The sequence below is a fragment of the Cannabis sativa genome, chromosome 2 (genome assembly GCF_029168945.1).
Source record: "Cannabis sativa cultivar Pink pepper isolate KNU-18-1 chromosome 2, ASM2916894v1, whole genome shotgun sequence".
Classification (NCBI taxonomy): Eukaryota; Viridiplantae; Streptophyta; class Magnoliopsida; order Rosales; family Cannabaceae; genus Cannabis; species Cannabis sativa.
The window spans coordinates 57,404,929-57,418,419 of record NC_083602.1 but is presented as its reverse complement, the minus strand read 5'-3'; the positions used below and the strand labels follow the sequence as shown (position 1 = coordinate 57,418,419).

At 34.1% G+C, this 13,491-nt stretch overlaps 1 protein-coding gene across 1 annotated transcript; it reads left to right on the top strand.

Annotated features, from left to right (window-relative positions):
* Positions 1-6,638: 6,638 nt before the first annotated feature.
* LOC115718899 (SMR domain-containing protein At5g58720) lies at positions 6,639-12,373 on the top strand. The gene is made up of 11 exons (XM_030647710.2): positions 6,639-7,727; positions 8,014-8,039; positions 8,895-9,014; positions 9,297-9,382; positions 9,634-9,869; positions 10,650-10,726; positions 10,804-10,860; positions 10,977-11,044; positions 11,147-11,253; positions 11,417-11,487; positions 11,985-12,373. The coding sequence occupies exons 1-11, from the start codon at positions 7,184-7,186 to the stop codon at positions 12,105-12,107; spliced, it is 1,515 nt and encodes a 504-aa protein (XP_030503570.2). The 5' UTR covers positions 6,639-7,183; the 3' UTR covers positions 12,108-12,373.
* Positions 12,374-13,491: the final 1,118 nt, after the last annotated feature.

Here is a 13,491-nt window from a genome sequence, read left to right as displayed (position 1 = left end):
AATTGCTATTTTAGTTTTTCTTCCAAAATTTTCCTAATGTATACATATTTTGTGGGATTATTTGGATCTAAAATAACCTCTTCCAACTCTTCAATAGGTTTGAGCTGGTTATTTTCATCTTGGATTCTAAGATCCAGATCTTTTTCTTCCCTCTCGCCTTCTTCTGTTAGGATTGCCATCAATTGATGATTGGCTCTCCTATTCTAAAGTTCTATTAGATAACATTCCTGAGACAATAATCAATCTTCTTAGACTACTCTTACTCCTAACTGTGTTGGAAACTTCAAGGACAAGTGCTTGATCGAGCTTACTACCCCCAGTCCAATTAGTGATAGGCGACGCATCAATACATTGTATACTAATGGAAGATCAACAACTAAAAATTCCTGCATAAGCGTCGTTGTTAAGGGTGGCTCTCCTACAGTCAATGGAAGTTTAATGATGTCTTGGCTGGCAACACTATCACCCGTAAATCCACACAAGCTCACCATACAAGGTTTCAACTTCGCATCCTCTAGTCCCATATTTTTTAGTGCGCCCTTGTAGAGAATATTGACTGAACTCCAATTGTCTACTAACACTCTCTTCACCCTTTTATTGGCAAGCTGGACTATTACAACGAGGGGATCAACATGCGGGTATTGTACATGTTTGTACCTTCCTCCGAGAAGATAATTAGAGGTTTATTAGATTTTGCCTTTTTTAGTGGCTTTGGAGCAAATGTCGATTGCCCATTCTTTATTTTACTGATATACCTTTTTTGGGCATTATTACTATTTCCAGCGAGGTGCGACCCTCCTGAAATGACCAGTATATCCTCGCCCTCAACCGGAGGAGGTTTCATTCTCTGGTTATTCGGGTTATTAGGGTTGTTATGCTGGTTAGGCTAGTTAGGCTTGTTTCCTTGATGTCTTAGATATTGTCTGAAATATTCTAGCAAGATCAGACTTTCTATCTCGTCTTTCAGTTGTCGACATTCTTTATGTCTTTATGGACCCGACAGTATTTTGTTGAATCTCGCTTATGTCTAGCATGCCTCATGGGTTCACGTTTACGAAATGCAACCCTGTTTTCATTAGCGAGGAATATGTTCTTGCGAGTTTAATTTAACTCGATGTATAGTGAATGAATCGAAACATATTTTTCGTGCTTTTTCTGTTTCTTTTTATCCTTGGACGAATCTTTCGACTCATCTTTTCTTTTTGTTTTTGAGCCACTAGGATTGTCCACTTTAGTCGAGATTATACTTGATGGTTCCTTACTCGTGCTGTGTTTACCTCCCAAGCCAGTTTTCAACAGCTTCATTTCATTTCTTGCTTCCTCTTTATGCACAAATACTTGTGCTCTTTCATTGAATTCATCAATGTTCCTCACTGGGTAACCCTGTAGATCATCCCATAATTCACCTCCAGCCGTGGATAGGTTAGTTGTGATCCCCGCCTGAAGTGCAGTGAGTTGAATACTATCATTTAGGTTTCTAAACTTTGAAGCGCCAGTGCTAAAAGCGACTTAAATAAGCCTTGAGTGACTCGCCTGATTTCTACTTTATGATGGTTAAGGACAATGCTTCAGGTCGTCGGTCTCTAGCAGCTTGAAATTGCTTTTTGAAGTCCCTGGATAGTTGTTCCCAGGAGGTTATAGAATAATGGGTAAATTTATCGAACCAACTGCCCGCAGCTCCAGTTAAGGAGGTTAGGAATAAAATACAATGTAAATTATTTGAGACATTGCTGGCTCGCATGATAGTGTTAAAGTTGTTTAAGTGAGCGATTGGGTCTGTGGTCTCATCGTACTACGGAATATGTGGGTTTTTTGAATCCTTGAGGAAACTCATAATTTAATATATCTAGATGAAATGGCTCAGCCTCTTCATCTAAGTCGTAGCCAGGTAATTTTTTATGTTCTCCATCCTGATACTTTTTGAACTTATCCTCTAGTTTAGTTATTCGCAGTTGGATAGGGTCTACGTGTTCTTGATTTGCATTTTGATTGAGTTGATGGTGCAAATCAGGTGCATTTTGGTTTGGTTGCTCGCAAAGATCAGGTTGTCTTCGATTCAGGTGTTTGGAAAGATCAGGCTACCTTCGCTCATAATTACTCACAGATCTTGTCTCTGAATAACTCTCAGATTGGTAGCTTTGTGTATTGCTCATGCTTTCTTAGTCAGCATAATAACATCGAGTTCTACTTCCTTCTCGCGTATGTCTGCTTGACCGACTATGCCCTCGAGACCTCGATTGTCCCGAGCTTGAACTTGTTTCATCTCGCACTGGCCTTCTCCTCTGAAAGAGATTTAATACACGTCATCTGTTCAAGTATGTGTATACATTGTCTCTATCTGCTCGAGATGGTCGTTGACGATGTCTCGGAGGATGCCCGCTTGACTTTGGTTGATTTCCAGGGTTTCTCTTATTATTTCAAGGGATTCCCTAGTTCCCTAGTCGAGGTTGCCTTGCCTCTTCATTCGTACGAGATGCTTCTAGCATATCGGTTTGTTCATTCCCTTGGTTATTAAACCCATGGGAAGTTTGTGGAACATCACGTCGATGTTCCTGATTTTTTTTATTATATTTAGATTAGTTTAATTATCCATGGGGGACATCCCTTGTGTTCCCAGGTTGCTTTTCCTGGGTATTAGGGGTCTCCTGGTTCACTTCCTGCCTTCTGGTTCTGGAGCCTTGAGGTCTTCCTCGTGGCCTCCTTGCTGTAAGGTCTGGTTGGTTATGTGGAACTGTTCCCTACACCGTCCTAGCTGTTGTAGCCTTTCTTTCCAACTCAACATTTAGTTGGTTAGATTCAGCCAATCATTACCAAAATTGCCTATTTTCCAACTCCACCAATGGTACGTATCTAGTTGGGTCATAACCTCCTCACTCCTAGGAACGTATCTAGCAGAGTTATTGGTATCATCGTTCCTTCTTTATGGACCTTGATCTCCATCACCATCGTTCCTCCTTAAACGTGGTGTTTTGGAGGTGTTGGGCCTTTAAGATCCCATGGGCTCCTTGCCAAGACGACGAGTTGTTTCTTCGGGATGATTACTGTCATTTTGATTGTTATCAGCCATTGAATATGGACAGATTTGTGTTTGTAAGGAGAGATTTTTCTAAGTTTTTATCATCAAGGCTCTCAATGAAAGCACCAAACTGTTAACACAGACTTTTCGTCAACTAAAATAAAATAGCTTTTATGCAATAAATTTTCTACAAAAATATATATAAGTAATAAATAATTAGATAACACCAGATATTATATGTAGTTTTGTAGTTAAAATCTACATACTCAACGAGTCCTTATTATTAGGGATATTTATTGAGTATAGAATACAATCTCAAACTTTGAATAATAATATTTTCTCTTTTAATTTTGCCGTCCCTTTTCTCATGGAATCTGCCCCTTATAGGAATATAGGTTGTCAATTACCCTTTTTTGGGATTAATTCAAATACAACTGCTCATGAAACGTGAATAATCCCCACGTTTCATTTAATCACACGTGGGATAATATCTAATAATTGCCCAACCGTTCTTTAGTTTTATCCCTTAGACGGTTATTGCTGATGTGGAAGGTTACATCTCGCCTGACATGAGTTTTCCCCTTTGTCCATCTTAAGGAAAAATACTAAGTGTTGGGAAGTAGTTCGTCTCGTCATATTCTTTTATTGATATCAACAATGCGAGGTGACCTTCTCGCTATGTGTGATGCGAGGCAGTTATGTTGTTACATTTATTCTACTCGAGTGGATGAATATCTCTTTCTTGTTTGTATATTTTGATGCAGGCATACATCTCATTAATCTCAGCTCAATAGTTATTATCCTTGTCTCCCTCTTGACCATATAGTCAATGAGTTTTGAATATTAGTTATCAAACCTCTACGTAATAATAACGAGTTATTTAGTATGCAATTGAAGATATAATATTATTATATCTTTAGAGTTGATTCATATTCCGTTTGTAGAACACGTGTCAACTTCTGGAGTACAGTCAAATTTTGGGTATAACAGTTTCTATACCACTTGGTGGTTTTTCTCACTTGGTCTTGACATGTTGATGATGGAAAAGTACTTTTGGCAAAAATTCTCATTCGCATTTGATGTGGCCGACCACTGCCACTCTTTGTGCCACAAAGGTGGTAGTGGTCGGCTAGGCTTGTTCCTTGGTGAAAAATAGTTTCTTTCACTTGTGTTGCACTCATGGGTGTTGAGGGAACACATTTTGACAAGTCTCTTTTGGTATTTAGTGAGTGGCGAGAGGTGCCATCTTCTTGTGGCAGTGCTCTCCAAAAAATTGGAGAGCACTACCATCTTCATGTGGCAGTGGTCGCATAGGCTATGTTGCATGAGATTCTTGTACAATTTTGACTTTATGTTCAAGTCGAAGTCTTTTTATGCCTAAATAAGTTAAGTTCTTGTTGATTTCCTTGTCGGATTGATATCTCTAGGGTAAAAATGCTCGCGCGAGCTCATAAATCCAATATGGGCACACTTGGGCGTGTGAGTCCCGACATTGGTCAATATTTTTGTGTCTCCTAGACGTGCTATGGGGCTCTCAAGAATGATGTCTTAACTTATTGTCAAAGTCTCAAGATTGATTTTTTTTTAATTTTCAAAATCGAGTATAACAAATATTATTCAAAATATTTATGATATATAATTTGAATTTCATAATAAATATCAACTAAAAATATGTAACAATTTGTACCTACTTTTAAATATTTTCAGGTATATAAATACTTTAAAATTTTAAATTTAGATTTTTTTTTTGAAATTTTTACACCAAAAATACAAAATGGAACTTTTATTACATATATACTTACACACGGTTACCTAAACATTTTTACTTTTTCTCTTTATTTTATTACATATATACCACATGCATACTTCCCCACGTGCATCTTCCCCATCCCTCTTCAATCAACCATCAATCACTTCCCTCTATTTTTTTTTTTCATTTTTTCCTTTGATTTTTTATTTCTTTTCAGTTTTTTATTTTAAATATCTTGTAACCTCCATTAATGACTTATATCAATCATACTTTACATCATTTCCCTCTCTTTTTCTCTTTTTCTCTCTCTCTTTTTTTTTTTTTAATATTTTCAATTTCTTTTCAGTTTTTTTTTTTAAAAAAAAAAATAAAACCTCCATAGCTGAACTCTTCTCCTTCCCCTGTGCCAAAGAAAAGTTCTAAAATGGGATTAAAATCTGTAGCTAATAGCAATAAGGGCAAACGTCCTGTTGTTCAAGACGATGACTCCGATTTTGCTCCTCATATGTCGAAACGTGAGCGAGCTCCTCCTAAAAAGAAATCAAACGTTACTGCCCATGAAAAAATTTCTCATGCTCCTGCTAAAAAAAAAATGATTAGGATGGTGCTCCTCTTCGATCGCAGATTTGTTTTCGGTTTCTTTTTGGTTTTCCCCCATTTTTGAAATTTTTTCATATTCAACTTTTGTGGGTTTTGTGTTTATTGATTTCTCATTTTGTAATAGTTTTTTCATAGTTTTTTAATAGTGTAAACACCTTCTGTATGTATTTTTTTTAATATGTTTTTTATCTAGTTGTTTCCTGTCCATTTTGATATCATCAATGGGTAACAATGAGATTTATCATGGATGTTGATGTTCAAAGAGTTTTTCCAGTATTTTAGTTTGTATACAGTTGTTTTGTAGTTTTATTATAGTTTTGCTACTTGCATATGTTATTTCATTATAAAACTAATATGCAACTATTTGCACAAAACTTACTATGTATAACTACTATTTCTTAGTCCCCGTCAAATTAAATTCCTGCATAATATATAAACTATCATAAAACGATAATGCAACTATAAGGGAACCAAAACAAAAAATAAACAGACTTATACGTAACTGGTTGTACCTTAATTCGAATTTACTCTTCTTATTGTGTTTTTAAATAAATATAGTTATATTGGAAACCAGTAATCAATCAAAATGCAACTGTACATATAACGTAGATGTATTATTCATGAGGTGTTTTTTTAAAATTTTTCACATCATACATTATTTTGGATTTGGTGGGAGCTCCAGATCTGTTTGTTACAGATCTACATTTCATGAATATGGATTTCGAATAAAACAGAAAACAAATGTGTAATTTCAGTTTTTTCACAGTTTTTCTGATTTCTTTTCGTCATTTTCTGTTTAGATCATTGCAGTTCTTCTTTTCCAGTTGATTTCGCCAGAATTAATGGTTGTATTTTTCTCGTTTTGGTTTCATTTTGGTTGTTTTGCGGTTTTGAAACGATGGAGGTATGTTCATCTTCATCATTTGCTTTGTACAGCTGAAGGTTTAGTGCATGTGGTATTTTTGTAAATATTTGTATGTGGACTATATAAATGTTTAATGGGCCGACCCATAGTATTTTGTAATTTTTTTTTCCTTTTTTGTATTTTTCTGTTTTTTCCCTTTTCTTTTATCATTTTTAATTTTTAAAATATTTTATTCATTAATAATAATTCCATAAAATATAAATTATAATTATAAATAATTTAAAAATAAAAATATCTAAAATACCTCACAAAAATCAATATTTAAAACCACCACACTAGGCTATATTACCTAGTTATAAATACTTTCAATTTCAAAAAAAAAAATACTTTCAATTTCATAAATGAAAAAATAAAAAAATAAATTAATAGAAATAACTTACATTATTTGAGCGAACGACGTCGTTTAATCGCCGACACGCGTTTTGAAGCAAGCAAATAATAGAGTGTGGGCCACATATTCCATTTCAGATCAGATTCCATTTTACTCAAAAAAAAAAAAAAAAAAAAAATCACATTCCATTTAAAACTTAAAAACAAAATCAAAATTAAATTTTTTTTTTTAAAAAAAATAGATAAATAATTGGAATCCTAATTCAGTTTGGTTTTATCTATAAAACAATATAAATAATGGGTTGATCAAAACACAACTACCCCAAAGGGTGGCAATCTTTTCTGAATTGGAATCTTCAATTTGATTGATCAAAAAAGCCTTCAATCTTTTCGTCTTCTCTGGTTCTCCAAATTAGGGTTTCTGGTTAAAACCCCCCAATTTAATCGATTTCAGAAACCCTAATTTGCTGAAAATCGTCGCTTTGATTTCTTTATTCTTCTTCGATTATTACCGTTTGGCAGGAGCAACGTTTTGCTAACCACTCATAGCTGCCGGCCGTAGATGAAGCACGAGAAGAAGAAAAAGAAGAGGAGAACTTCCCAGGCTCCAAAGAAGATCGACCCTGTGAACGAAGAGAAGAAGGTGGTTCAAGCGCTTGCTGAAGCTTTCTCTTCCGCCTCTTTGGATGATGCCATCTCTGCTTACCGGGAAGCCAAAGGTGATCCGGATAAGGCTGCTGAGATATTAGGGCGATCCTTGTATGAGAGTTCTGACGATCCGTCTACGAGCTCCACATCGGGTGAATGCTCGGGCTCTGGATCGTCAGATGGTTATGTGGAGATGAGTTACGTTGACAATTTTGTGAAGGAGAAGGATTCTAGAGCTTGTAAGCAGAAGAGGCAAATTGCGGCCACTGGTACTGTGTCTACAGTTCTGGGAAAGGAGTACATGAATTCGAGCCCGAGAAAGGATCCAAGAACGATGAGTATGAAGCTGAAGGGTTTTGGTAATGGGGGTTTCGACGAGGAGAAGGCTGAACAGTTTCTTTGTTCTATGCTTGGAGAAGAGTCTGAGCTGAACTTGGCGATTGTTAGAGATGTTCTGTGTTAGTAATTCTGTCTTCTTATTTATTTATTTTTATTCAATCATGGTGTATGTACGGATACCTCTGGGAAAATGACTTGGATTTATCTTATTATGTACTTTGAAATTGTTCCCTTTTTAAACAGAAAATTATACGTCTTTAAAAGCCTTTTGGAGGATTGTATATTTGTTTTGCAAGTTATTAAACAGAACATTATATATTTATATATATATATATATATATATATTTGATGATTTAGTTGAATATTCCTTTCTCTGAGTATTCTTTTTTTTTTTTTTTCTCACAGGTCAATGTGGATATGATGTAGAAAAGGTACTGTGAACATTGAGTTTGATAATTTTATATCATTTTTTCATGTTTATCCTTAAAATGCCTTTTCATCTCCTGCAACTCATGTAAAATGTTTACGATCAACTTTTTGTTATTTCATTTAACTGGTTGATCAATCTCTGGTAGTTTGATTGTCTCTTTAAAAATATTTAATATCAAGTTTTGAAGTGCTGATATCTGAATTGTGGATGTGCCGGGACATTATTATTAATATATTAGTGAATAAGGTTATGTGTATTTACAAATTACATGGGTTCATCATCAAATAATTTGCAGAAGGAGTTCCTGTTCCCCAAATATTGTAGGTTTAGACAGGGATCATTGTTTGCAAATAATAATAATAATAATAATTTGTACAAGAAGCTTTTCACTCTGTTTTTTAAGAGTATAAAATTTTATAGTTTACTTCGCTGCCTTAATTTAGATTTGGAGTTTGTTTTTGTTGGTTGGGCACTTTGTCCTTATGGATGGTTAGTTCTTAATGGAAATTGGACACATTATCCATTTCTCTACTTTTCTTTGGACTCATATGATTAGGCTGTGCTGGTGCACTAATATATTTATGAGATTGCAGACAATGTGGCATTAATTTTTTTTTTATTTTATGTCATGCTGTTAATTTCTAGTGTAAAGTGTAAAAGTTCTCTACCGATGGTTGTCTGGAATATAATTGTCAATTGTCTGAATTCTTGTTCACCTAGGACTTGGTTTATGATTTTGGAAGATGACAGGATGTCATGGGTTTTTCTTTTTCACCCATTTTGCAACTGAAATGTCGTGTGTAAACAACAGTTCCTTGCTGCTATAGTCTAATTGATGGTCTTTATGATTTTCCAGGCCTTGGATGCGTTGCTAGATTTATCATCTTCTTATGATCAGTCTACAAATGGTCCTACTCCTAGCTATAGTCTGAGCTACAAAGACAATAGTAGATATCCTAACGAAAATTGTGATAATGTAAGTGATATCATTTTTTAGATGATTTTAAGTGACTTGTAATATCTTCTCCTCCCCTCTCTTCTCTCTCTCTCTCTCTCTCTCTCTCTCTCTCTCTCTCTCTCAACTTGTTTTTTTTTCTTCAAATGAGTAATTTGGCTTTCTCTAATTGATGTGTAGAAAAGTTGGTACGTTGCTATGTAATTTATTTCTACCCATTGTTATTATATACAAAGTGATTTGTGGATATTTTCTTTTTTAAACATTTTGATAAGTATCTAATGCTTTCAAGAATTTTGACAGCTTACTGATAAGGTCTCTGATTGCTCCTCTCTTTCATCTGAATGTGAGCTACATGATAGTATATGGTCTGTGGATTGTGGTTGCAGGTAGCTTATTTATCTAATTTTTTTTTACTTTTTTTTTGTATTCTTCTCCATTTTGTGATAGTGTGTTAACCAGCATGATATGTGTTTCAAATCATAGGTATTAAGGGTTTCCCTTTATCATGAAAAATAGAATGGATGATAATTTTATTATAAATACTAGAAATCCATCTCATTTAATCAAGATCAATTTCAATCTCAGTTTCCTATAGCTGTGGTCTTTAGAATTGAGAACAATATTTTCTTGACTGTAGGAGGAACTATAAGGATGTTCTTGCTAGCTCTGATAGTCATTCTCCTGCTAACAAAAGGAGTACTGAATCAGGTCTCTCTCAGAGCGTGTTGGATTCTTTGTTTAATATCTCCAAGAGTCCTACATATCAACCGCAAGTAATGAATTGGAGAAATGTTGCAAAGAAATTGCAGCTGCTGGGACCCCAATTTGATGTTTGTCCGTCTAGTGATTCAAATGCACAGCAGGATATTTATGGTATTCAACTTTAATAATTTGATTTATTTTATAAGCTACTATTCTCAATCCCACTTTCCCTAATTTATCATAATTAAAATGCCATAACTGTACTTTTTGTTTCTGCTACACTTGCAAATTTCTGAAGTTTTGATTAAGAGATTGTATCATTTTTGTAAGCTATTGTTTATCTTAAAACCAACTTAGTACATTATTGTTTAATAATACCATTTTAAAACCAACTTAGTATATTATTCCCTTGAATTAATGTTTCTTATCTTTTAACTACGGTGGTAGATTCTCTGTGTGTTTTTTTTTTTTTTTTTTTTTTTGGTGATGGAAAGATTCTGTGTGGTTTTAGTACAAGATACTAGTGATCAACTACTGTCTTCTTTAGTATCATTAATTTTAGTTGTAGATGTTTTGTCTGAACGGATTAAAAGGGTACATGTATTATACTTACTGCTGTTGTTTGGGCGTGAGTACACTACTGAGTGTTATTTTTCTTTCTCAACTGCCAATATAAAAATAGATCAGTAATTTAAAATAGAAATAAACACTCGTAACAGAGTGCAATACAGCACGGAACACCTTGTCTGGTTGGACTTATGTATGCTTTTATATTTTGTATTTTCATTATTGGCAATAGTTCTTGGACCCAAAAATTTTACTTAATTGGAAGGTGTTATTTATTCCTTTTAAAAATCGTCCTCTACTTGTTTTTCAGTTATTTTAAATGATTAAAATTGCACCCATTAATGTTTGGTCACCAGTTATTGTAAAGTTTTCTTGTCCTTGTAGCTAAAGGAGATGAATATCATGCTTTTAGAAAAACTGCAAATCAACAATGGAGCTCAGTAAGGTCCTGCTATGAGAAAGTAAGATGGTTCTTTGCAATTTTATTTATTTGGCGAGTAGTTATTTATAGTTATTGACCAGCAGATTGGTTTTGCAGGCAGCAACAGCATATTCAAACGGGGCGAAGGAATATGCTGCGTACCTTTCTGAGAAGGTATTAATACTTGAGAAAGAATGTTCTATATTTTCAGCATGGTTGAGTAATTGCATTTATGTTAGTAATGATATCTACAAATAATTAAAACTGATACCTGATTTTCTTTTGGGCAGGGGCAGGAACAAACTAAATTGGCACAGAAAGCTAGTGAAAGGGCCAGCAAGGACATTTTTAAAGCTAGGTTGGTTAATTGTTAAAAGAGAAAAATGAAAAGCTTCAGCATTTTCTTTTACTGGTTCCATCTTTCTTGTTGATGAACTAACGCATTGCTGCTAATCTGCAGAAACAAGAGTATACAAAATGTGATAACTATTGATTTGCATGGGCAACATGTTAGTCCAGCAATGAGGCTCTTAAAAATGCATCTCATATTTGTTTCTTATGCACAGAGTAAGAACCTACTGATTATTTAATTTTTTCCCGTGCTGTCTTCTGCTCTTTCTATTAGGCTGGTATTTGACATTATGTCACCCAGCTAAAGTACTTTCTTCTCTCTTGTTTGTGCCACGTCATGTTATCTTGCTTTGACCAGTTTTCCATTTGTATTCTCCAGCGGTTCAGATCCTCAGGGTTATAACAGGATGCGGGACTCATGGTATGGGCAGGTCAAAGCTAAAACAAGCGGTATGGGTTGTGGCCTTATTATTTTCCTCTTTTTATAACAAGAAATAAGGTGTGGGAAAAAGAAAAAGAAAAAAAAAACAAGTCATTTTACATGCAGCAACTGTCTTTAATTCATTAGGAAATATGATCAATTAGATAAATTTTTGTTAGGAGAATGGATTAAGGTAGAAATTATAACTTTACATATCAACTATTTACAGCTAGAAACAGCTCTCCATAGATGGTATAACACTCTTTTCTCTTTCTAATACCCAATTATCCCTCAAACCTTGTTCAAATGCAAAACGTGTAAAACACTAGAATAGTATGAAAAACACTATTCTAGTAAGACCTTCCAAAATGACTCAGATTGAGAAAACACTTTTTAAGTTCTTTCAATTAATAGTATGGAAAATATTCAAGTATGCAACCTTTAGATATGAACCGTCCTTTACCAGAAAATTGCACTTACCCAACTTAAAGAGATCAAAACAAACTTACATTATCCCTACATGCAGGTAATCAAACTTCTGGAGAAAGAGGGTGTTGAATGGAGTGAAGAGAATCGGGGAATTGTGCTTATCAAGCTAGATGGACACAGAGAATTCAGCTTCATAGATTCCGAGAGTGACACAGAGTGACGTTACTGACTAATTAGTGTCTGTATATTAGTCTGTTCATTCACTTGTAAGCCTTGTGTAACCTGGTGTCCTAGGCTCTAGGTTAGATATCAAATATCTGTGTATATCAACACTCGTAACTCTAAATTAGTTGATGGGATACTCTGCTTTGACATAACAACCATGTATCTTAGTTCTCGACTCGACAGTAGAAACTTCATTATGACATTATACTGACGAGGATGTAAATCATGTTATGAAATATACTTTTCTTATTTATTTGCAAATTCAATGATGCTAATTTCCCCGTTTTTTATTTTTAAGATGCGGACTTATATTTAGGGGTGTTCATCCGATCCAATCCGCACTTTTTTGCTCAAACAACATCCAATCCGCACCAAGTGCGGATTTCATATTTTGGATCCAATCCGATTCGCATAAGAGTTTAAATCTAATCCAATCCGCAATAGTGCGGATTGGATCGGTTATTTTTTTAATAATAAATTATTTAATATTTCATAGAAAAAAAATTAAAAAAAAGACTATTGTTTCTTAATCTCCAATAATAATCTATTTCTATCTCTATTTATATACAAATCAAACCAATATACATATATATATACTAGCAAAAAACTACGTGCGAGGCACGTATACTAAATTTTATGCTAGGTTTTTTTTATGTTATTTGAAAGTGAGATTATTATTGAATACTGAATGCAATATATTAGTGTTTAAGAAAGCTTAATGATTTAAATATGTTCTTAAGTTAATCCAAAAATAAACTAAAAATTGATGTTCCAATACTTAAAAAAACATTACTTAAATGGGGGTAAGATAAAAAGAAAATTAAAAATCAATCTCTAAATTGTTGATAATTGAAGATAGCATTAGTCTAAAAATTGTAGATAAGAAAACTAATGATAGTCATTGGTAGATTTCAATCTTCATTTTCTTTGATAGAGACAATAGTGTAATTTTTGTATTTTGCACTTTTCATTCTAGCCGGATCCGCATATATCTGGATTATCCATTTTTTCTTTGATAAATTGAATATGGTAGTGTCGACAAAGCGGCGGTTTTCCTGCAAACAGTGATGTATTTTCATTCAAGATGATTAGACATGGTGTGCATAATTTATTTAATTAAAAAATCAACTTATAAAACGCTTTGCTTTGTAATGTTTGCATCGAGGGACGGATGGTAGAGAAAATGCTTTAGATGGCACCTCTTTTAGTAATTGACGAAATCGAGGTGAGGAATGAAGATGGAGACCTTTTTTATTGTATAAAAATAATTGGGTATCAAATTCCAACTCACATAACATATTGATTTTAATTATAAATTGAAAGTGTCTCTTACCCCTACGAGGTCTTGTTACTCTTTTATTGTAGGTTAGTCCCCCAGC